Source organism: Oncorhynchus nerka, linkage group LG28 (genome assembly GCF_034236695.1).
Source record: "Oncorhynchus nerka isolate Pitt River linkage group LG28, Oner_Uvic_2.0, whole genome shotgun sequence".
NCBI classification, from domain to species: Eukaryota; Metazoa; Chordata; class Actinopteri; order Salmoniformes; family Salmonidae; genus Oncorhynchus; species Oncorhynchus nerka.
Window position 1 is genome coordinate 20422353 of NC_088423.1, and position 22553 is coordinate 20444905.

General features: G+C 42.0%; 2 protein-coding genes across 8 annotated transcripts in view; both read left to right on the forward strand.

The window, feature by feature from the left end:
* The window catches only part of nploc4 (NPL4 homolog, ubiquitin recognition factor), a 38982-nt gene extending 27169 nt beyond the window's left edge, over nt 1-11813 (forward strand). The window contains exons 14-17 of one of the 2 annotated variants that reach the window (XM_029640107.2): nt 3666-3758; nt 4142-4258; nt 8867-8969; nt 9253-11813. In XM_029640107.2, the coding sequence (XP_029495967.2) occupies nt 3666-3758; nt 4142-4258; nt 8867-8969; nt 9253-9416 (477 nt within the window). In that variant the 3' untranslated portion in view covers nt 9417-11813. Of the gene's footprint in view, nt 1-3665; nt 3759-4141; nt 4259-6391; nt 7370-8866; nt 8970-9252 lie in introns of those variants that run through there. The other variant, XM_065012681.1, reaches the window with a different exon arrangement.
* A 4634-nt stretch (nt 11814-16447) lies between these two features.
* rnf213b (ring finger protein 213b) overlaps nt 16448-22553 on the forward strand; it is a 79830-nt gene continuing 73724 nt past the window's right edge. Inside the window, exons 1-13 of one of the 6 annotated variants that reach the window (XM_065012687.1) lie at nt 16448-16715; nt 17181-17440; nt 18328-19073; nt 19230-19385; nt 19525-19694; nt 19790-20064; nt 20188-20435; nt 20537-20743; nt 21006-21219; nt 21327-21382; nt 21465-21630; nt 22140-22301; nt 22423-22521. In XM_065012687.1, coding sequence (XP_064868759.1) covers nt 17285-17440; nt 18328-19073; nt 19230-19385; nt 19525-19694; nt 19790-20064; nt 20188-20435; nt 20537-20743; nt 21006-21219; nt 21327-21382; nt 21465-21630; nt 22140-22301; nt 22423-22521 — 2655 coding nt within the window. In that variant the 5' untranslated portion in view covers nt 16448-16715; nt 17181-17284. The remainder of the gene's footprint in view (nt 16716-17180; nt 17441-18327; nt 19074-19229; nt 19386-19524; nt 19695-19789; nt 20065-20187; nt 20436-20536; nt 20744-21005; nt 21220-21326; nt 21383-21464; nt 21631-22139; nt 22302-22422; nt 22522-22553) is intronic. The other 5 variants (XM_065012686.1, XM_065012682.1, XM_065012684.1 and 2 more) reach the window with 5 other exon arrangements.

A 22553-nucleotide genomic window follows, 5' to 3' on the forward strand; every position in this document is an offset into this window, starting at 1 on the left:
GGCCTATCATCAATGAATAGGCTGGGATATTGAGATTAGCGAGATGCAACACTTGGCTCTCACACAGTCACATACAGTATGTGCACAGGTTCACTTCAAGCTGTTCACAGCTTGGTAGCCAGGGCACCAAAGCAGTGGAAAAGTTAAGCCTTCCCCTTCAACGTTCTTAGTTGTTGCGGAAATTGATCCACCAAGCTGTTTACTTTCTGCATCTACGTTAAAAAAAAGTGTTTTTCGGTTCGGAATCTTTCCTAATTTCAAGCATCCTAACTTTGTTTAAACGTTCACACCCCTAGATTGAACAAGTTCTTGCATATACAGTGCCTACAGAAAGTATTCACACCTTCAATTTTTCCCCATAATTTGCTGTTACAGCCTGAAGTTAAAGTTGAGATTTTGTCACTGTCCTACACATAATACCCATAATGTTAGTGGAATTATGTTTTTAGAAATCTTTACAAATTAATTAAAAATGAAAAGCGGAAATGTTTTCATTCAATAAGTATTCAAACCCTTTTGTTATGGCAAGCCTGAAATAAGTTCAAGTATACAAATTTGTCTAACAAGTCACCTAAGTTGCATGGGCTTACTCTGCAATAATAATGTAAAAACATTTTTTGAAAGACTACCTAATTTCTGTACCACTCACATGCAGTTATCTGTATGGTCCCTCAGACAAGCAGTGCATTTATAAATGTATTTATAAACATCAGCAGACGTCACAGTGTTTATACAGAAACCCAGTCTAAAACCCCAAACAGCAAGCAATGCATATGTTGAAGCACGGTGGTTAGGGAAAAACTGCCTATAAAGGCAGGAACCTAGGAAGGAACCTAGAGGAACCGGGCTCTGAGGGGTGGACAGATCTCTTCTGGCTGTGCTGGGTTTGAGATTATAAGAGTACATGGCCGTTAAGGCCAGATCGTCCTTCAAGATTTTTAAACATTCATAGATGACCAGCAGGGTCAAATAATAATTAGTGGTTGTAGAGGGTGCAACAGGTCAGCACCTCAGGAGTTGTCTGTTGCTCATAAGTGAGCTTTCAGAGGTTGAGACAGCAGGTGCAGGGAGGGATGAAGAGAGGGAACCAGAAGACAGGAGAACTTCATCGGATGGGTGACCCTAGCCCCCCGGCACATAGACTATTGCAGCATAGATAATGGAGGCTGAGATGGGGGGTTAGGGGACCCTGTGGCCATGTCTAACAATACCCCCGGACAGGGCCAACCCCACCCACTTTGCCAAAGCACAGCCCCCACACCACTAGAGGGATATCAACAGACGACCAACTTTCTACCCCTACCCATAGCCCACGAATATCTCCACCGTACGAGCAAAACCAGACAGGAAGATCACGTCAGTGACTCAACCCACTCTAGTAGAGTATAGCACTGACTGTGCTAGTGTCAGATTCTACTAAGCTGGCAGGCTGGCTTAACCGCCTGCTGTCTGGCCTGCACCCTATCTCCTAGAAGAGTTAGACGGGGCTCTCTGTTGATAGCACCCCTCCAGCTTGGATGCAGTTGGTCACTCCTCAGCAGGTTTGGCCCCAGAAAGAGGGCCAGTTATCTACAAAGTTTTCAACCAGCTATTTATTTTATATTTATTTATTTTTTATTTAACCTTTTATTTAAGTAGGCAAGTCAGTTAACAACACATTCTTATTTACATTGAACAGTGGGTAGGAACAGTGGGTTAGGGGCAGAACGACAGATGTTCAGGGGCAGAACGACAGATATTTACCTTGTCAGCTCGGGGATTCGATCTAGCAACCTGCCCAATGCTCTAACCACTAGGCTACCTGCCGACCCATGTAGCCCAGTGTTGTGCGAGTCTGCTGTAGAGCTCATCACTCCCCTTAACTGGGGCCCAGAGACAATTACTCAATGCCAACACGTCTTTCTAGCTGATTTACATGAAGCTATGTTGCCCTTTGACCTGTTTCATCCTAACACCGTTGGTGCCAACGTGGATAACAATATCCCTATACCATCTACACTCGCCAGTTTTAGCCTCAGCCAGCACCATCTTCAGATGAGCTTTTACGTTGATATCCCTGCCCCCTGGTAAACAGTGTATGATCGCTTTTAAAGTCTAATATTGCGGGCAATGGAATTTTCAAATTTGTCAGAGCTAATGGTAGATAGGTAAAAAATCAGACATTGAATATCCCTTTGATCAAGTTATTAATTACGCTTTGAATGTTCTTTACAGTGATACAGGCGTCTTTCCTGACTCCGTTGAAGGAGAGGAAGTGTTAATGGCTGTGATAGGAGAGAATTGAGGATGGATCAACATTGTAGTTAATCCACAATGCTAACCTAATTGACAGTGAAAAGGAAGCCTGTAAAGAGTACAAATATTCCAAAACAAAGTAATAAAGTAATAATGAAAAAAATGTGGCAAAGAAATTCACTTTTTGTCCTGAATACAGTGTTATGTTTGGGGCAAATACAACACATTACTGAATACCTCTCTTCATATTTTCAAGCATATTGGTGGCTGCATTGTTTTATGGATATTCTTGAAGTTAAGGACTGGGAAGTTTTTCAGAGTAAAAAATAAACGTAATGGAGCGAAGCACAGGCAAAATCCTAGAGGAAACCTGGTTTAATCTGCTTTTCACCAGACACTGGGAGATTAATTCACCTTTCAGCAGGGCAATAACCTTAAACATCAGGCCAAATCATTGTTGCTTACCCTGAAGACGGTAAACATTCCTGAGTTGCCGTGTTACAGTTTTGACTTAAATTTTCTTAAATCTATGGCAAAACCTGAAAAAGGTTGTCTGGCAATGATCAACCAATGTGACCGCTTGAAGAATTTTCAAAATAACATTTTGCAAGTGTTGCACAATCCAGGTGTGGAGAGCTCTTAGAAACTTACCCAGAAAGACTCAGCTGTAATTGCTGCCAAATGTGATTCAAACATGTATTACCTCAGGGGTGTGAATACTTCTGTAAATTAGATATTTCTGTATTTAATTTTCAATAAATGTGGAAATATTTCTAAAAACAATTTTTTTCACTTTGTCATTATTTTTCCCCAACTCAACAAAATGTGAAATAAGTCGAAGGTTATTAATACTTTCTGAAGGCACTGTCGGTAATTCATCAATGACATGTGTTGAGTAGCGGTAGGGCAGGTTTTAGAGTTTAGCAAACTTAGCAGGGCCAGTCAACTAAAATAAGCCTCTGTCAATCAATATTATTCCATTTACATTCCCCATGCCTTCCAACTAGCAAGTTCATATACACATGTTGTTTTCAGAACATTTTGGTTGCTGTGTGTGTTTACGAACAACTAAATGGTCAAACCGAAACTTTGCCCAATGATGTCAGAATGATGTCTTCCTCTTTCCACAATAATGTCATAAAATGTTGGCATCTCCATGCCATGCAGCCATACATCTACCACCTCACCCTGGGGTGGTGCTAGCCAATGATGAGCCAGATAAAATAAAGAGAACTAGATAACTTGCCAAATATTTATTACCATCTGAGAGCACTTAATTCCTTCTTGTATTCTGTTTTCATATTGACATCTGTTTTCTTGGCTCTACATCTCACTGATGTCAGAGGGAAGGCGCGTGCTCTCAAAGATCTAACTTGTTTCCAGTCAGTCAACTCTTCTTCTTCGCTCTCCTTCCTTCCATCTCCATCCAGATAACCACCACGTTCCCCAAGGACCCCCAGTACACCTTCTGCTCCACACAACGCTTCCCCATTGAGAACAGAGACATCCTGGGAGAGACACAGGTAATCATTATCACACGCACACCATTCTGCTCCACACAACGCTTCCCCATAGAGAACAGACACATCCTGGGAGAGACTTGCTCAATAACACACCCACAGTAACAAATAAAATGTTATATTTATTTTGCTTCAGTAGCCAAATAGTGACCTACATACTTCTCTCTCTCAGAGCTTTCAGAAGGCTCTGTCATTTCCCCCCTGACCCTATAACCCTCTTTGGCAACAGCCATAATTTCTGCTATGTTTCAACCTGACCTGATCACATGTAACTCTGCCAATGAAAATGAATGCTCATGTTTAGAGTCCCTGGGCTATGGGGGGGTTATAGGAAATGATTACTCTCGATCATATTCTATGTTTTCCCCTTTCTGTGTGTGTAACAGGACTTCCACAGTTTAGCTACGTACCTGTCCCAGTGCACCTCCACTGTATTCCTGGACATTGTGTCGGATTTTCACCTACTCATCTTTCTGGTCACCAACGAGGTCATGCCTCTCAGAGTAAGTACTGTAATGCCACACACACTCTTTTCCACACATCATACAGATTCGCGCACACACCAAACACGTTCAAGCACAATGTTTTGGTTTGTTGTCACGCTACATAAGGTTCAGATTTTCACCACGTTTGTCCAATGTGGAAGTGATTAGTGTCGTAGTCGTCAGGATGTTTTTCCTGAGAATGTCTTTGATGGCGGTTAAATACATTACACGCTTTACATAATAACGCTTCACCATCTGGCAGTCTGACGGATGAATCTGGGTTTAGTGAATGCCAGAAGAACGCTACCTGCCCCAATGCAGAGTGCCAATGGTACATTTTGGTGGAGGAAGAATAATAGTGTGAGGCTGGGTTTTTTTATGGTTCAGGCTAGGCCCCTTATGTCCAGTGAAGGGAAATCTTAATGCTACAGCATACACTGACATTCTAGGCGATTCTGTGCTTCCAACTTTATGGCAAAAGTTTGGGGATGGCCTTATCCTGTTTCAGCATGACAATGCCCTCGTGCACAAAGTGAGGTCCATAGAGCAAGTCCCCGCAGCAACGTTCCAACATCTATTGGAAAGCCTTCCCAGAAGAGTGGAGGATGTTTTAGCAGCGAAGGGGGACCAGCTTAATTTGAATGCCCATGATTTTGGAATGAAATGTTCAACGAGCAGGCATTCACATACTTTTACTCACTTTAAAATACAGTGCCTTCCAAAGTATTCATATCCCTAGACTTATTCCACATTTTGTTGTTACAGCCTAAATTCAGATTGGATGAAATATTTTTTTTTATCACCCATCTACTCACAATACCCCCTAATGACAAAGTGAAAACAAGTGTTACATTTTTTGCTAATTTATAGAAAATTAAATACAGAAATATCTAACATGTAAGTTTTCACACCCCTGAGTCAATACATGTTTGAATCACCTTTGGCAGTCTTTCTGGGTAAGTCACTTAAGAATTTTGCACACCTGGATTTTACAATATTTGCACATTGTTCTTTTTAATATTCTTCAAGCTCTGTCAAGTTGGTTGTTGATCATTCCTTGACAGCCATTTCCAAGTCTTGACATACAGTACCAGTCAAGAGTTTGGACACCTGCTCATTCCAGGATTTTTCTTTATTTTTACTATTTTCTATAATGTAGAATAATAGCGAAGACATCAAAACTAGGAAGTAACACGCATGGAATCATGCAGTAACCAAAAAATTGTTAAACAAACTGACATATATTTGAGATTCTTCAAAGTAGCCACCCTTTGCCTTGATGACAGCTTTGCACACTCTTGGCATTCTTTCAACTAGCTTCATGAGGTAGTCACCAGGAATGCATTTCAATTAGCAGCTGTGCCTTATTAACAGGTCATATGTGGAATTTCTTTCCTTGATGCGTTTGAGCTAATTAGTTATGTTGTGACAATGTAGGGGTGGTATACAGAAGATAGCCCTATTTGGTAAAATGCCTAGTCCATATTATGGCAAGAACAGCTCAAATAAGAAAATAGAAATTCAGTCCATTACTTTGAGACCTGAAGGTCTGTCAATCTGGAAAAGTTCAAGAACTTTTAAAGTTTTTTCAAGTGCCGTCTTATAAACGATCAAGCGCTATGATAAAGCTGGCTCTCATGAGGACCGCCACAGGAAAGGAAGACACGGAGTTGCCTCTGCTGCCAAGGATAAATGAATTAGATTAGCACCACCTCAGATTGCAGCCCAAATAAATTCGTCAGAGTTCAAGTAACAGACACATCTCAATGTCAACTGTTCAGAGGAGATTGCGTGAATCAGGTCTTCATGGTCAAATTGCTGCAAAGAAATAACTACTAAAGGACCCCAATAAGAAGAGACCAAGAAACATGAGCAATGGACATTTAGACCGGTGGAAATATGTCTTTGGTCTGAGTCCAAATTTGATTCTAACCGCTGTGTCTGTGACGCAGGGTAGGTGAATGGATGATCTTTGCATGTGTGGTTCCCACCGTGAAGCATGGAGGTGATGGTGTGGGGTGCTTTGCTGGTGACACTGATTTATTTAGAATTCAATGCACACTTAATCAGCATGGTTAGCACAGCATTCTGCAGTGATACACCATCCCAACTGGTTTGTGCTTAGTGGGACTATCATTTGTTTTTCAACAGGAGAATGACCCAACACACCTACAGGCTGTGTAAGGGCTATTTGACCAAGAAGGAGAGTGATGGAGTGCTCCATCAGATGACCTGGCCTCCACAATCACCCGACCTTAACCTATTTGAGATGGTTTGGCATGAGTTGTACCACAGCGGGAAGGAAAAGCATTCAACAAGTGCTCAGTTTATGTAGGAACTCCTTCAAGACTGTTGGAAAAAGCATTCCAGGTGAAGTTGGTTGAGAGAATGCCAAGAGTGTGCAAAGCTGTCATCAATGCAACGGGTGGCTACTTTGAAGAATCTCAAAATATATTTAGATTTGTTTAAAACCTGTTATGGCTTCAACCCTTTGTTCTCAATTTCCACCTGAAGACATACCCAAATCTAACTGCCTGTAGCTCAGCCCCAGAGGCAAGGATATGCATATTCTTGGTATCATTTGAATGGAAACATTCTGAAATTTGTGGAAATGTTAATTGAATGTAGGAGAATATAACACAGTAGATCTGGTGGAAGAAAAGAGAAAGAAAGAGCATGCGTTTTCTGTTTTTTATTGTTGTAGTATCATCTTTCACATGTACTAGAATAGCCACACAGTCAGATAGGATGCTGGATATCATTTTGATGGATAACACAAGAGGGCAACTGTAGGTGTGCACAGTTTCAGAATGATAACTTCAGGAAAGGGTGAGCTACATGACATTTAGCATGAAGTCACCCAGGTGTCCCACACAAGTTGCCCAAGTGGCCGAATTGGTGAAATGACCTATAACTATATACAGCAGTGCAAATAACTATATACAACATATCAAAAAGCAATTCTAACACACACACACACAAAAAATGTTTTAAAAAATATTAGAAAATAAATAGTTAAAAAAAAACAGTACTTGGAAGTCCTCGTCATAATATTTTGCTGCCTGTGCCTTGTCCCATAGCAGTCTCTTTCTGATGTAAAGCAGAGGCAAACTGAACAAGTGGTGCATTTCATGCGACACAGAACACAACGACGCCTCCATGCTGTGCCCTTTTGGCTCTGAGGCACAGTCATGCCTGCAGTAATGAACTGTGGCATATGAACACCACTGGGGGGGCACAGGTAGAGCGGGCAGCTTGGCACCGGGGCCTCCCAGTCGGAGTCGCTATCACTGTGAAAGAAAACATTTAAAAAATATTTGTATTGTATGAGCCTTTTATCATCACATAAAATAAATAGATATGTATTGATTGTATAGAGCGGAGGGGACAGTCACTAAGGTGTTCCATTCAACTCCGGCCATTATTGTTGTATGTATGTATATATATATATATATATATATATACACACACACACACACAAAAAACAATAATAATGGCCGGAGTTGAATGGAACACCTTAGTGACTGTTCCCTCACACACACACACACCCCCAAACAAACTACACATTTCATTGCATTTCTATATATAATATATATATTTTTTTATATTTCATAAAACGGCATTAGCACTTACCCGTCCAGAAGTACGTCCTGTCCTTGCAGAAACAGCTCCTCAGTTCGTTTGAATGATAACACTCCAAGATTCCTCAAACAAAAAATCTGTCTCACTTTTACTTTAGAGTTTGACTTCGCTTTACATGAAGTATTCGCCAGGATATCTTCAATGAAATCGTTGAAACTACAACTTTCCGAAATACAGGTTGCTGTAAAAAGCATTTTACAGCAACCCCTCTGAACGTCAAGCCGAAAATGGAGTTCCCTGCGCGTGCGATTACAACAAAGGAATTGTGGTCCAACCCCAAACCATTACATATTGGCGTTTACCTCAGCTCATTGGCTATCTACCCAGCTAGATTTCAAGATCAGTGGTCATTGGGCAGAACTATAGTCAATCAATGAAGCTTCGCTAAAATTATTGGTGTGTCAAGTAGTCATTTATCGTTGTCTTCAAATCAGCTCACTTCGGTCAATTCTCCCCGAAAAAAAACAACGGGGTTTGACTGTTGCAAACAAACAGAGGAATGCACTGACACCCACCATGACTATGTAAACGATTGTTTACAGGGGCGAATCACGCCGAATGCTCGGTAAAAAAATTGATAGAAATGGAATTCACTGCACAAATAGTTTACAAAATGTTTAGATTTAGGCTATAAAAATGGATTTTATCAAAGAAATGGCACCTCATTTGATCAATGGGATACTCAGGAAGAGAAATAAGAGCAAGATATCACAGTGAGTCCATGCAACTTGTGACTTGTTAAGCTAATATTTCTCCTGAACTTTAGGCTTGTCATAACAAAGGGGTTGAATACTTATTGACGTTTTCATTTGTTATTAATTTGAAAACATTTCTAAAAACATATTTCCACTGACGTTATGGGGTATTGTAATACATTTTAAATTCAGGTTAACATAACGAAATGTGGAAAAAGTCTAGGGGTGTGAATACTTTCTGAATGTGCGCTGTATGTTGTATAACAGAGTTATAATGATCTGTTCATAGGACAGCATTGGTCTGCTGCTGGACGCGGTGAAGACAAAAGACGAGGAGCTGGCTCAGACTTGGAAGAAGTCTGAGCAGTGGGCCACCATCGAGCAGCTGTGCAGTAAGTACCACTGGCCATCAAGGAGGGCGCTGACATGTCTTAGTTGAAATTATTACATTTCTATAGCTGTTGAGAAGAGATGGATTGGATTTTAAAGTGATGGATGAGTTGAACTTGTCTTGCATTAATTTCAGTAAACCTTTACTGACCACAAAGACGAATTTGGAATCAGCTCATTACATGTATCATTCCTTCATACAAAAATAAGTCTGAAAAGTAATCACTGGTAAGAGTCACCATTCTGTTTTCCCTTACCCCTGACCACTCTCTCTTCTCTCCTCAGGCACGGAGGGTGGGCAGCCATCGGGCCCTCAGGAGTTTGGTGCCATGGGTGGGGGTCCCTCTACCCCAGCTTCCTCGTCAGCCATGTGGTCCTGCCTCCACTGCACCTTCATGAACCAACCAGGCACAGAGCTCTGTGAGATGTGCAGCCTGCCGAGGGGTTAAACCCAATCCCTCCTGTGGCCCCCTGCCCTGCTTCTCAATCCCTTCCTTTACTACCCTATGTCCAGCCCTGCCCACCTCCCCGCTTCCTTACGCACCAATGACATCATTGCACCGGGATTGGATGTCTCCTCCTCTTGGCCCCTCCCCCTGGCCCTCAGTCCCTCCCATCTCAGACTGCTAAGGAATGATAAGCGCGAAATGAAGGCACTAGTTTACAGCAAATGAAATTATGTAACAAAGGTTGACTGTGTGCTCTCAATCCTCTCTCTTTCTCTCTCTCCGCCGTGGCCTCTGACTGAGACTGGCTGGGACATGTTTAGGTAAAAGCACTTTGGCATCAAGTCTTCTTCCCTATTTCTCCCTATGGCCCCTGATAATTCTTCCATGACCTGGCTCCCCAAAACATGTCTGTGCTTCAGGACAACGGCAAAAGAAAGACTCTAGAATTTGGATGTTATATCCCACTCACACCGACCAGTGCCCATCCCCTCTTGCTGTTATGACTTATTCTGGAAATTCTGTAAATAATATACATTATTTGAGGAATGATTGATGCTGTTTATTTAATTACATTTAATTCCTGATTGTAGCTACAGTATATATCTGGAGTTGTGGATCAGTTTGGGTCAGTTTTGTGCCGTCAGATGCTACAGTTCTTGTAGAACTCATCCTCCCTTACAGTTGACAGTTATCAGACAGTGACGGTCTATCTATAAGATCTCTTCATTGGCCCAAGCTTAGAGACGTTAAGTTTATCTATCATACACAGTCTCATAAATCTAACTTCCTTTTAGTGTTTTCTGTTGCAGGAGTGATGTTTGTTCTCGGTTGCTTAGGCTTTTCCCCTTGGTTGATGCCATGCCCTCAGGAGTAAGTTTGGGAGATGGCCTTTTGGGTTATATTTCTCATTTGAATTAGAACTGGCGTACATGCTCAGTATTTGTTATATCTCCAGTTGAAGCTTATACTGTATAGTAGACCATGCCTGTTTTGATGGCAGCCTTGAGATGCTTACTTACAGTGTAGGTTACAGTGTAGGTAGTTAACCCAGTATCTCCCTCTTTCTCGCCGTAGCTTTTTCTGGCCTCTTGTCCTCTTTCGACTGGCGCCAGTCCAGAGGGGCCAGGGCGTAGAGAATGGGTAATATCTTCTCTGACGGGCCCCCTATGGATCTCCATCACTCTGCCTTCAAAGACTCCATAGGTCACAGGTCAACATAGTGGGAGAGAAAGATACCTTAATGGTCCATGCCTTCCAGCAGGCCAATGTGCTGTGCACCTGGGATGGAGAGGAAGAAAGATGGTGAGGGGAAAAAGAGATTGCCAAGAAGGGGGGAGAAGGCAGGCAGTGTTGAGCTCTGGGTGTGTGTGCTTCTTTTACATAGAACCAATATTTCCCTCCACTAAAAGCTGTAAAACTGAACTCATTCCTTCGGTAGTAATTTGATGTCAAATAACTGATGTCCACCGCACAATCAATTCAGTAGGGAATGTTTCCCCTTCTCATGCCCCCTTTTTGAGATGCAGATTACAGTGATCCAGGTACACTATAATGTCTATAATAAGAATATGAATGGGTTAGCGGGTATCATTGACCTTCCACACGAGCACTTATTCCACAAGAGCTCTGTCAACACTGGGGGGGTTGTGTGTTACTTCACATATATCGCTGATTCAAGGGATTCAGCTTTATATGCTTGAAATAAAGCGCTCAAACCTTTACACTGCTATTTTGATGGCATTCAAATAAGTCATTGGTTTGATTTTCTTTTTTGGTTTGATTTTACTCTAATTTGACATTGTAGAAGTCAGATTTAGTCCAACAGATACCTCAACTTTTTCCAGCCTTCAAGTATTTCCTGAAGAGGGGCTTTATTCAAAATACGTAGCGAGTGTCCCAAGAGGTAGGGCCTGTTACTTGAATTTTTCATCCATTTTGGGGCTGCTATCAGGAAATTGTCATTTTTAAGTTAAAAAGAAGAGGGGGGCGGTCATAGCTTTCAAATGATGCTATTTATAAAGATTTTTTTATAAGAGCTTAGAAGTAATTTTCATTGACGTGAGTATATATTTTTTAGTTTGTAGATTAATTTGAGAATGCTTTAAGGTTATTTTGCCTGTTTCTATCCCTTTCCCTCTGTGAGAAGATCTGAAGATGCCATGCTAACGGATTGATGCACAGTACATAACACATGTCCTAGCTCTGGTCCAGGGGCTTACATATGGCTTGCTGATGAAGCCGCACGTAATGCCCTGGACCAGAGCTACAAAAGTACCAACTTCCCGCTCAGAGCTGAAGAATTGGACCCTGAAAGAAAGTTCTATGATACTGTACACCTGGATTTAAATTTTCAATATCAAAAATACCAGTAAAACAATAAAAAAGAATTCCTATCAATGGAGCAGTGTTTTATTTTGTTTCGCCTGATAAGCCTGATATGGTTTCTTCATAACTGTACTTTACAGCTGATTTTGCCCTCTTAGGGAAGTGGTTAAGGTTGGGGCCTATTTAAAAGGCCATATGGTGCGTGGCCTCAGAATGCATGTGTACTCTGAAGCACTGTGTGCTTTTTGAAGCAGGACCTCCACCATCGCTCCTGAGTGGCGCAGCGATCTAAGGCACTGCATTCCCTGGTTCGAATCCAGGCTGTGTCATATCCAGCTGTGATTGGGAGTCCCATAGGGCGGCGCACAATTGGCCCATTGGTTAGAACGTTGGAATTGTAACCGAAAGGTTTCAAGATTGAGTCCCCGAGCTAACAAGGTAAACATTTGTTGTTCTTCCCCTGAACAAGGCAGTTAACCCACTGTTCCTAGGCAGTCATTGTAAATAAGAATTTATTCTTAACTGACTTGCCTAGTTAAATAAAAAATTAACTCTTTCCTCATTCTTTTGAAGTCTACAAATTGGTGTTTTTCTGATTTGTGTTATTTTGTTCTCAACTGGTCCCTGTTTTTCAGCTTCTGGGAATTGTGTATAGATCCTTGAGACATGGGGCCATGCATTATGCTGAAACATGAGGTGATGGCAGTGAATTAATGGCATGACAATGGGCCTTAGGATCTTGTCACGGTATCTCTGCATTCACAAATTGTCATCGATAAAATAAAATTGTGGTCGTCTAGCTTATACCAGCTCATGCCATAACACCACTGCCACCATGGGGCACTCTGTTCACAACGTTGACATCAGCAAACCACTCACCCAAACAAGTCACTAGGCACACTCCCTCAACTTGGGACATCTGTGGCATAGTGTTGTGTGACAAAACTGCACATTTTAGTGTGCGCAAGAAGCACCTGTGTAATGATCATGCTGTTTAATCAGTTTCTTGATATGCCACACCTGTCAAATGGATGGATTATCTTGGCAAATGAGAAATGCTCACTAACAGGTATGTAAATAAGTGCTTGAAATTGGAGAGAAATAAAGATTTTTGTGTATAAGGAAAATGTCTGATATTTTTGTATTTTTTCAGCTCATGAAACATGGGACCAATACTTTACACGTTGCATTTATATTTTTGTTCAGTGTACTACTTTTACTTTGTTTTCAAATGCATATTTTAAAATTGATATAATTTTAGCCATAAAGTCAAGATAACGTATTGATATGATAAAATAGCCATGAAGAAAACATAAGGAAGTGTAATGTCCCTGCTTCCAATTAAATCCACTAGTCTGTGACACAATGTACTCTATCTTTCCTGCTGGCGTGTTATGAAGCAGTCATTTATAGGTGAGGGTTATCGTCTTTGTGCAGATGGAGATACTAGTCTCAACAGGACCCAGGTGGGAAGCAGATGTAGCACAGGCAGGATCGCATTCATCATGGAATAACACGGACAAACGTGAACTTGGCCAATAAGAAGTACTAGTCTGCACTACTGAACAGGAATGTCCATGAAGAGGGGTGCTCTCACATTTATTTTACCAGGCAAGTCAGTTAAGAACAAATTCTTATTTTCAATGACTGCCTAGGAACAGTGGGTTAACTGCCTGTTCTGGGGCAGAATGCCAGATTTGTACCTTGTCAGCTCAAGGGGGTTTGAACTTGCAACCTTCCGGTTACTAGTCCAACGCTCTAACCACTAGGCTACCCGGCTACCCTGAAGGCCAAGATGGAATGTGCAGGAAGAGAAGAGGTTAACTCAGTTTCAAACACTCGTGAGATATTTATACATGGTACTACACTTAAGTACCGGTTTATGGGACTACACTTAAGACCCCCCAGGGAACCCAGTTTAGGTAACCTTGGCTACTACGAGTACTCCTCCACTACTGTCTGGATAACGACCCTCACTCACTCTTACTGTTATGCCCCATTTGTAGTTCTCTTGTGATAAATGACCATTTATGTCACATGCTTCTCCCATAGAGGTCACAACATGGGGTCAAGTATGATAGAGAAAGGAAGAGAATGCTGGGGTTAAACAATTCTAATAACTCATTCCAACCCAGTCCCTACACATTCCTGTAGATCTGAAAGTAATGTAAAATAAGGTACAGATACTGGATAAGCATTATGATAAATGGACAACCGTAATAGTGATGCATGATGTGGGTGTGTTTTTTCTTAGGGGGGTGGAGACATGGATGACACCCTTCTCTTGGCAAGACCTCAGTGTGGGGGAGGGGACATACTGACTGCCAAAAAGTATATAAGCAGGTCCCTCTATCGGTGCTCTACAAACTTGCACTGCTGTGGGATTATTATCAAACACTGTGACTTATTCGGGACAGAGTTTTTTTGTACGAGCAGGTACATAGTCTGTGTCTACTTATGTATTCTCAGCAAACCCTCCAAAAAATAATTGGTGAAACATACTGTGAGAAAATAATCAGGTTATTACACATTTAGTGTAAGACGATAGAATGGATGTCTGCAGAGCAAGTTAAACTGTCATAATTATATCAGTTCAGGTGTAATGTATGATATGTCTTATTCTGACTTGAGGATGAGGACTACAGTGGCTTTGCTGTGCCTGGTGGCTCTTTGTGCAGCGCAGAAGAGGAGGAGAACTGAACAGAACTCAGAATGGGACTACAGGACAGAGGGTGAGTGGCTGCCTGGTCTGTTTTCATTTCAGAATCAGAATCACCTTTATTCACATTTTCAAGTACATTTACAGGTACCAGGAATTTGTTCAAATGGTGCTGACCACAATAAACAGAATATACAGACAAGATATATAGATGAAGAATTTCCTCACAATCCACATACAGTATATAGATACAGTAAAAACAGAGCAATTACGGTACACATTCTGGTTGGCCCCTCTGAACATGTGAGTCATCCTCAGCAGTCACAATTTGCTTTCTCTGTTATTATTGCATTCCTTTGTTGCTAATGTATTCTTCAGACATGATACGGACAGGGTAGCCAGAAATCAGCACAGGGATTTTGAAGAATTGTTAGAAGTAGAACTAAGTACAAAACACTATCAAGAAACATTAACCAAATGACTACCCTCTTCCCTGTTCATGCCATTGCAGCAGAGAAGGTAAACACTAGAGTATGTGCCAACCTCACCCTGGTGTTGGACAACTGGAAGTTTGCCATCATGACCCAAGTCAAAGACCTTCTCCTCAACGACCACAGCACTGTGCTGCCTGACTACGGGAGGTGGGTAGAATCCGTTGTAGATATGTTTAGTAGGTATTTAGATCAGAAGTTCATTGGTAAGCTCAGAAAAATAACATACTGTATGATTTGATAAATATAAAGGTAAGATACTTCACTGTATCTATTACAAAGCCCATTACTTTGGAAATGTACCTTTTAGCTTTAGTCTTTGTTAGTCAGATCCCTTTGTTATAACAGACACAATAAGACTTTATAACATAGAACTTGTTTTTGAACTGTAATGGACTCCCGCAGCCTCCTCATTACACTTTTTCCCCCTCACCCTATCACTCCCTTCCTCCAGGATCCCTCCTCTATCGGATGCCTTAGGAGACCTCTACAAGGAATTCAATGCCCTGAAGGAGCGCCTGGGGGAGCTGACCACCAAGTTTGAGGGCGTCGAGGCGTTCGTGGACGACGTGAGGGCAGGAAGAAGCCCTTCCCAGAGAAGAGTAGAGCCCCGCCCACTGACACCAGACGAGGAGAACCAGAGCACCATGCTGACCGGAACTGGAGACGGAACCGGTACCAGCACTGGTACTAGACCACAGGGACGCAGGAACCGGGTGGTGGTCCGGAGAGTCAAGATACCTGCTGATGGTGCCCAGGTCTAAGGGATTGGACTGTGACCACAAACTTAAATACACTCTCCACCTTAAACTCAGTGGTGAAAATGACACTCTTTCTCTCTAAGCACTCAAGAATTATAAAAATAATGAGCTGGCTATACAGTAAAAATGTAATGCTTTCCCCATTCCGTCAATGATCTCAAATTGTGGGAGACAAGTTGTAAATATTATTTAGCTATTTCTCATTTTTACACAAAATGTTGGTGAGAATGTTAACCTGTGGATGAATCTGATAACCTCTTTGTCGATAGGTGGCGCCACAGTGTATCCAATTACAAGTTTGTGCCTTGCTTCAATAGGGTTTCCTGTTAGGGCTTGATTGATAATTTGATATTTTACAGTACAGTCATTTATCAGGTGTTGTTTTTATCAGATTATTGTCTAATTGTACTATTGTATTGGCCTATCATCACAGTTTCACATCTGCATATGAATGATATTATTGATATAATTTCTTTTGATCTGTAAATTATATAAATCTTTAACCTATTGAGCTTTTCTTCAAAGGATGAAGTTACCCCTAGGCACAGATCTGGAATCGGCATTTTACCTGAAAATAGGCTTAGGCCTACATGTATTAGGGGTGCCAAGCATATCCTAGATCCGCTGCTTATTGCAGACATAATAAAGGTATTTTGGTTTAGTTACGGTTGAATGAATGTTAAATAATGACAAACATTTACAGAAAAGGCGCTTTAAAATGAATGCGTGTAAATCATAGTGGGCGTGACTGTGAATATGTTTAGGTTTCTAGTTTGGAAACAACACAGGCTCAGTTGGTAAGAAATGAAACTGAAAGGCAAAACTTAAGGGACTGTCATACACTGACCTACCCGCTTTAAATGAAGATAACTTTACGTTCACATGTCCAGTTATACATGTAAGATGTTTCGCTACGATCCCTCGAGTTAGGTAAAGGGTGGAGTTTATGAATTTTGGCAGGTGAGCGTTAGAAGGTATTGGCAAATGTATCTTACTTTAGTGGTTGTATTGCTGCAACGGACAGATGTCTGAATAGTATTGTAGCAGAGAACACATTTGTCAGGTAAGGAAGTGCCGCCTGTTTTCTCACAGCTTTTTCTTGTTATAGGCTGTGATGTTACCGTTTATTAGAAATATTGTTTTTATAGACAAAAAATGTTTTTGTCTATAATGAGACGGTAAATTTGTTGACAAGTTAAATACGCATGTATCTAGTAAGTCTTTAGAGGGAAATGCAATATTTTTAATGACATTTTAAATAAGTAAGCAAACAATTTCTTAGGAAAGAACTCCCATACTCATAACTGGGAGATGAGAGTCAAACAGAGAAATCGAGGAAACAGAAACTTGGCGACTGATTGAGGAAGTAATTTTACTGCAGCTATATATGGGGCTTGGCAGCAACGGCAGCGCAGTTGTTGCTGTTTTGCATGTTCCCTAAAATGTCTAAACATAGTAAGTTTCTTTCTGAAATAGTTAGATATTGCTTCCATTAGAACATTTCATTTGTATTATTCTCCATCTGTAGTGAGAGATTAAGAGAGTGTCTTTAACGTCCAAACCTACCAGAGAGGATACACAACATACAGAGCAATATATCCCGGCCTGGTGGGCTGGCCAGCAGCTCTGCAGATGGAGCTTGGTTCAGGTGACAGTAGTCCCCAAGGAGATCATGGGTCCTTGTCCCAGCAGTGCCCTGGGGTGCCAACAGGGAAACATCGGCACAACATGGAGGTAACTGCTGAGAAGGACACTGTCACTAAGAGACCCAAGACAGAGGGACAGCAGGTGACACATGACCACCAACCATCTTTAATTTTCACATTTACATAATTTAGCAGACGCTCTTATCCAGAGCAACTTACAGTAGTGAGTGGATACATTTCTGTACTTTTTCCTGTACTGGTCCCCCGTGGGAATCAAACCCACAGCCAGCAGCATACCACCCTGCATTCCACTGCTGGCTTGCTTCTGAAGCTAAGCAGGGTTGGTCCTTGTCAGTCCCTGGATGGGAGACCAGATGCTGCTGGAGTGGTGTTGGAGGGTCAGAAGGAGGCACTCTTTCCTCTGGTCTAAAAATTCAAATCAAATCAAATGTATTTATATAGCCCTTCGTACATCAGCTGATATCTCAAAGTGCTGTACAGAAACCCAGCCTAAAACCCCAAATAGCAAGCAATACAGGTGTAGAAGCAAAATATCCCAATGCCCCAGGGCACTGCCCTGTGTAGGGTGCTGTCTTTCGAATGGGATGTTAAACGGGTGTCCTGACTCTCTGAGGTCATTAAAGATCCCATGGCACTTATCGTAAGAGTAGGGGTGTTAACCCCGGTATCCTGGCTAAATTCCCAAGCTGTCCTTCATACCATTATGGTCACCTAATCACCCCCAACTTACAATTGTCTCATTCATCCCCTGTAACTATTCCCCAGGTCGTTGCTGTAAATGAAGTGTTCTCAGTCAACCTACCTGGTAAAATAACGGTTAAAAAAACCTGCCGTTGCAAGCGCCGTTCTCTACCAACTGAGCCACACGGGAACCCGTGTGCCTATGTCTTTCATTGTACAATCATTAACAATAAAACTAATGAAACAATTTGGGTAACTACATATTGTCCTGATTTAAAAGAGAAACTGACATTTATTGTCATTGCTGACTTTTTTTGTTATCAACAGGACCAAACAAAGTCCCCCAGAAGAGATCAGGATATGAAGAAGAAGACAAGGAGAGGTAATAGAAGAAAAAATAAAGGAATGAAAAATCAAGCTGACAAGGATCCTCAGACTCAGAGTACACTGGAAAAAGGGCAGATGGAGACCCAAACCAACCAGGTGTGTCAAACCTTGGAAACACAGACACAAGAACACAACCAAGACCAAGACCACCAAGCTGAAACCAGTCAACAACAGGACCAGTCCATGCATCAGACTAATGATACAAAACAAACACATGTCAAGGATGCTAAGAGAGTTCACGTCCAGACTCAAACAAATAAACCTAAAGGCAAGAACCGGGCAACTCAGACCCCTAAAGTTGTTCAGAACACACAGAAGACACAGACAGAACCCTCTGATTCCACTCAGCCAATGACAGATGAACATGCTGACACCACTCAGCCAATGAATGATCAAACACAGAACAGCGATGGAGCAGGCAGTAAAGGAGCAGCATCAGAACCACCTAAGAGGGAGAATCCAAACTCTACCGAAGAGGTAAAGAGTAAGCCCGAATCAGAGAAAGGGGTACAACATTCAGGAGAAAGCTCAGGGAGTCCCGCAGCCTGCCAGGTAAAACAGGGAGTCAAATTAACTACCAAGTCTTATGCAGAAGCTGCAGCGGAAGATAAAACAAAGACTCAGAAGAGGTCGAGTCCTCAGACTTCAAATCAATGCAAAAAGGATTCCAAGAGTAGAGGATGTCGGTAAGCTGGCAATAAGCTTATGGCATGCTGTTATTACCTGAGTACAATGAGTAACAACACATGACGCGACACACAAGTATACTGTTATTACTTCTTTATTACTGTAACTAGTCACTCAACATTTTCGGTCTTCTTTTATTTTCTCGCCTTCATCAGAGAGCGGTCCCCAGTAAGGACTCCTCCTGGGATTCCTATGTTCACCTTTCATGTCTATGCTGTGCTGAACAAAAAGTTCAGATTCAACCAAGAATATGACACACTCTTGTTATATCATCAAGATGAAACTCATGCACTTGAAATGACTCATTTCGTGTGAGTATGAATACTTTTCTCCTTACTGGTGATGTTGGATTGATGAGAATATTTTACTGTTTATCGGCTACATAAACCACACAATGCACATGGTGATAATTATCATTGTTTGTAAATCAGTTTTTAATTTATTCTTTAGAGGTCTATCTCAGCAAGGCTATCTAATAGAAGCAAGTCTCTCAGTACCGGAAAGCTCAATACCCAGGGGACAAATGTTGACTTACCAATATCGGGTGCAGCAAAGGCAGAAAGAGATTGTGGAGATAGCCACAAGGAATATTCAAATTCCAAATGATTCACAAGTAAAGGGTAAGAGGAAAACATTTAAAATCTATTTTTAGAAGTTAACGATTACCTTGTATGTTACATTGAGTATGATACTGATTATTCATCATTGTTTCCAGAGTTGCACCTTTATGAGGGTCCCATTCATCGGCTGGAGTCATTGTGGTCCTTCCAAGGGTGGTTTGATGTGTTCCAATCAAAAGGAAAGGATATGGCTGATGCCTGGCAAGCCTCTGCCCATCTACTACTAGGCCACATTTTACAGAAATGGGATCCACCCAACCAGGAGAGCACTGTGCAGTTTGCTCAGCTCTTGCGTCATTTCCAGAGGAGTTACTCCTCAGCTGTTCAACAGGTGGTCTACCCAGGATATTTCAATCCCCCTTTGGTTAAGGTGAGTGGGACATTTACAGTGTGTAATGATATTGTAATGGCATTTCAAGAAAACAGTATGACCATTAGATCCAATACCACACATTCAACGTTTTCATAATTTTTCTCTTTTTTTGGAATAAAGGTGTCAGAGTTGATTTCTGAGCATTTTCTGCAGCTGTTGCATGCTGAGTCCCAGGGAACATCACAGAAGAGCCAGACTGTCAACAACCCTCTAGTGTTTGGCTTGTCTTTGTTCAGAGTCTGCCAAGCTTGTCAGATAGATCTTGGGGTGAAGGGCTGGGCAAAACTATGCTACGTAGTATCCTCACACACTGCACTTGACAGCAGAAACATAGAGGAAATTAGAAATGTCTTCTCTTTTCCACAAAAGTGAGTTTCAGATGCGATGTTTATATTGTGTTGTTTGATTACAGCAACCCTGTTTATATGTTGGGTGAAATCTGTTAATCTGTCTTTCTTTGTCTCCACAGCCTTGTGATTGGTATGATCAACTACTGCTCACAGAGGCTGGTCTCAGAGCTTCCCCTGCTCATTCCTCTACTGCACACTCTCATACAGCCGGGAGCAGACGCTGGCAGGCTTGGTCCTACTATAGAGGAGATGAACTGGGCAGGGCTTGAAAATGTTAAGTACAACAACTTCAGAGAGAGGATCAGAAGCTTTTCTGACAAAAGAAGGTTTGTCCAATTGTCCCTCAAAGTGTCTCAAAACCCTATTTGAGTGGTCCACAATGTGCTTTTTAAAATCTGCATTGTGAATAATTGTATCATTGTGGAGTGAAATTTAACCAAAAATATTACTATTTCTAACTCTGCATATATGTGTTCAATTAGACTATTATTCCAGTTAGTTCACATTTCTTCTTTTCCTCAGGAGAAATACTTGACAGTACATTGACCTCAAACATGCATAACATTGATGACACTTTCCTCTTTGCAGGATGATGCTCACTTTGATCCAGAATCACATTTCTGTGGCTAAAGAGATGCCTCTGGTTTGGACCAGCTGGCTGTCCCTGGTGGCCTCTGAGGACCTTCCAGAATTCTCCACCCTGAAGAGCATACCTCCAGAACACATAATCCAGAGCCTGCTGTACAGGCTTCGACAATATGGGGAGAATGCTGATATCAAAACACAACAACAAAATGTAGAGGTAAGGTATGGATGATTAATGTCTGATAAGATTACTCAGTTAAAGAGTAGTGCTATTGCGGTGGATCTTTAAATATTCATTTGTGACATTATTATTTCAACTTCCAGGTTACTCAAAAGATCCTGTGCTTTGTACTGGAGAAAGTTGAAGAGGAGAAGGAAAGGTATTGGAATTTGAGATCTGTGAGCGTGAGTCATTTGAGTGTTATATTATTCTGCTATTGTATGTGTGGCTTTTGTTTATAGGCTAGCAGATTCTGGGTATGTGGACTCCATCCTCTTGAGTTGCATCAGTGTTCTGAAGAGCACTTGCCGGATGGTGCGACTTGTCCCGTTCTACAAGGCAGCAGTGCTATCCTTCCAACTAGTGCTGAAAGCGGCTGAAATTCTGGATGCTGCACTTGCAAACAAGGTAGTTGTTGATCTGGTAATTTGCTGTTGTTCTATTTATACTCCCTTTTTCTCCTCAATTTTGTGATATTCAATTGGTAGTTACAGTCTTGTCCCATCGCTGCAACTACCGTACAGACCCAGGAGAGGTGAAGGTCGAGAGCCATGCATCCTCTGAAACACGACCCTGCCAAGCCGTACTGCTTCTTGACACACTGCTCGCTTAACCCGGAAGCCATCCGCACCAATGTGTCGGAGGAAACACCGTACAATTAGCGACTTTGTCAGCGTGCATGCGCCCGGCCTGCCACAGGAGTCGCTAGAGTGCAATGCGGCTAACCCAGACCCAGACAAGGCTGGGCCAATTGTGCGTTGCCTCATGGGTCTCTCGGTCACTGCCGGCTGCGACACAGCCCGGGATCAAACCTGGGTCTGTAGTGATGCCTTAGACCGCTGCTCCATCCGGGAAGCCGTCGCTGTTGTTCTTTGAACTCCAATAGTACACCAAATGGTGTGTGTGTTCCTTCCCAGACTCCGGATGGTGAGGAGAAGAGACCTGAGCAGTTCCAGCTATCTGACAAGCTTGGGGACGTGCTGCAACATCTCAGCCAGTGGAGAGACAATCTTCTCTACAATGATCTCCTGAAACAAGGCGCTCAGTCCAAATCCCTCAGCTACCCCAAAGAAATAGAGGTACTGTAGCCAAACTAGCAGACATACAAGACCTTAGCAGACAATATTTGTTCCCAGACGTACACCGTTTTCTGTTAATTATAAACCTGTTTGTATGTGTATGTTCACCTTGTGTTGGTAGATGTGGGATGCCTTCCTGAGGGTAGAATGCTCTCTGCAGAGTGTGTCAGCCCAGTGGATGTCCAGCCTGGACAGAGACCTGAGGAAGAGGATCTCTAGGGTGAGTGTACCAGCCTACAGACCAGGTCATAC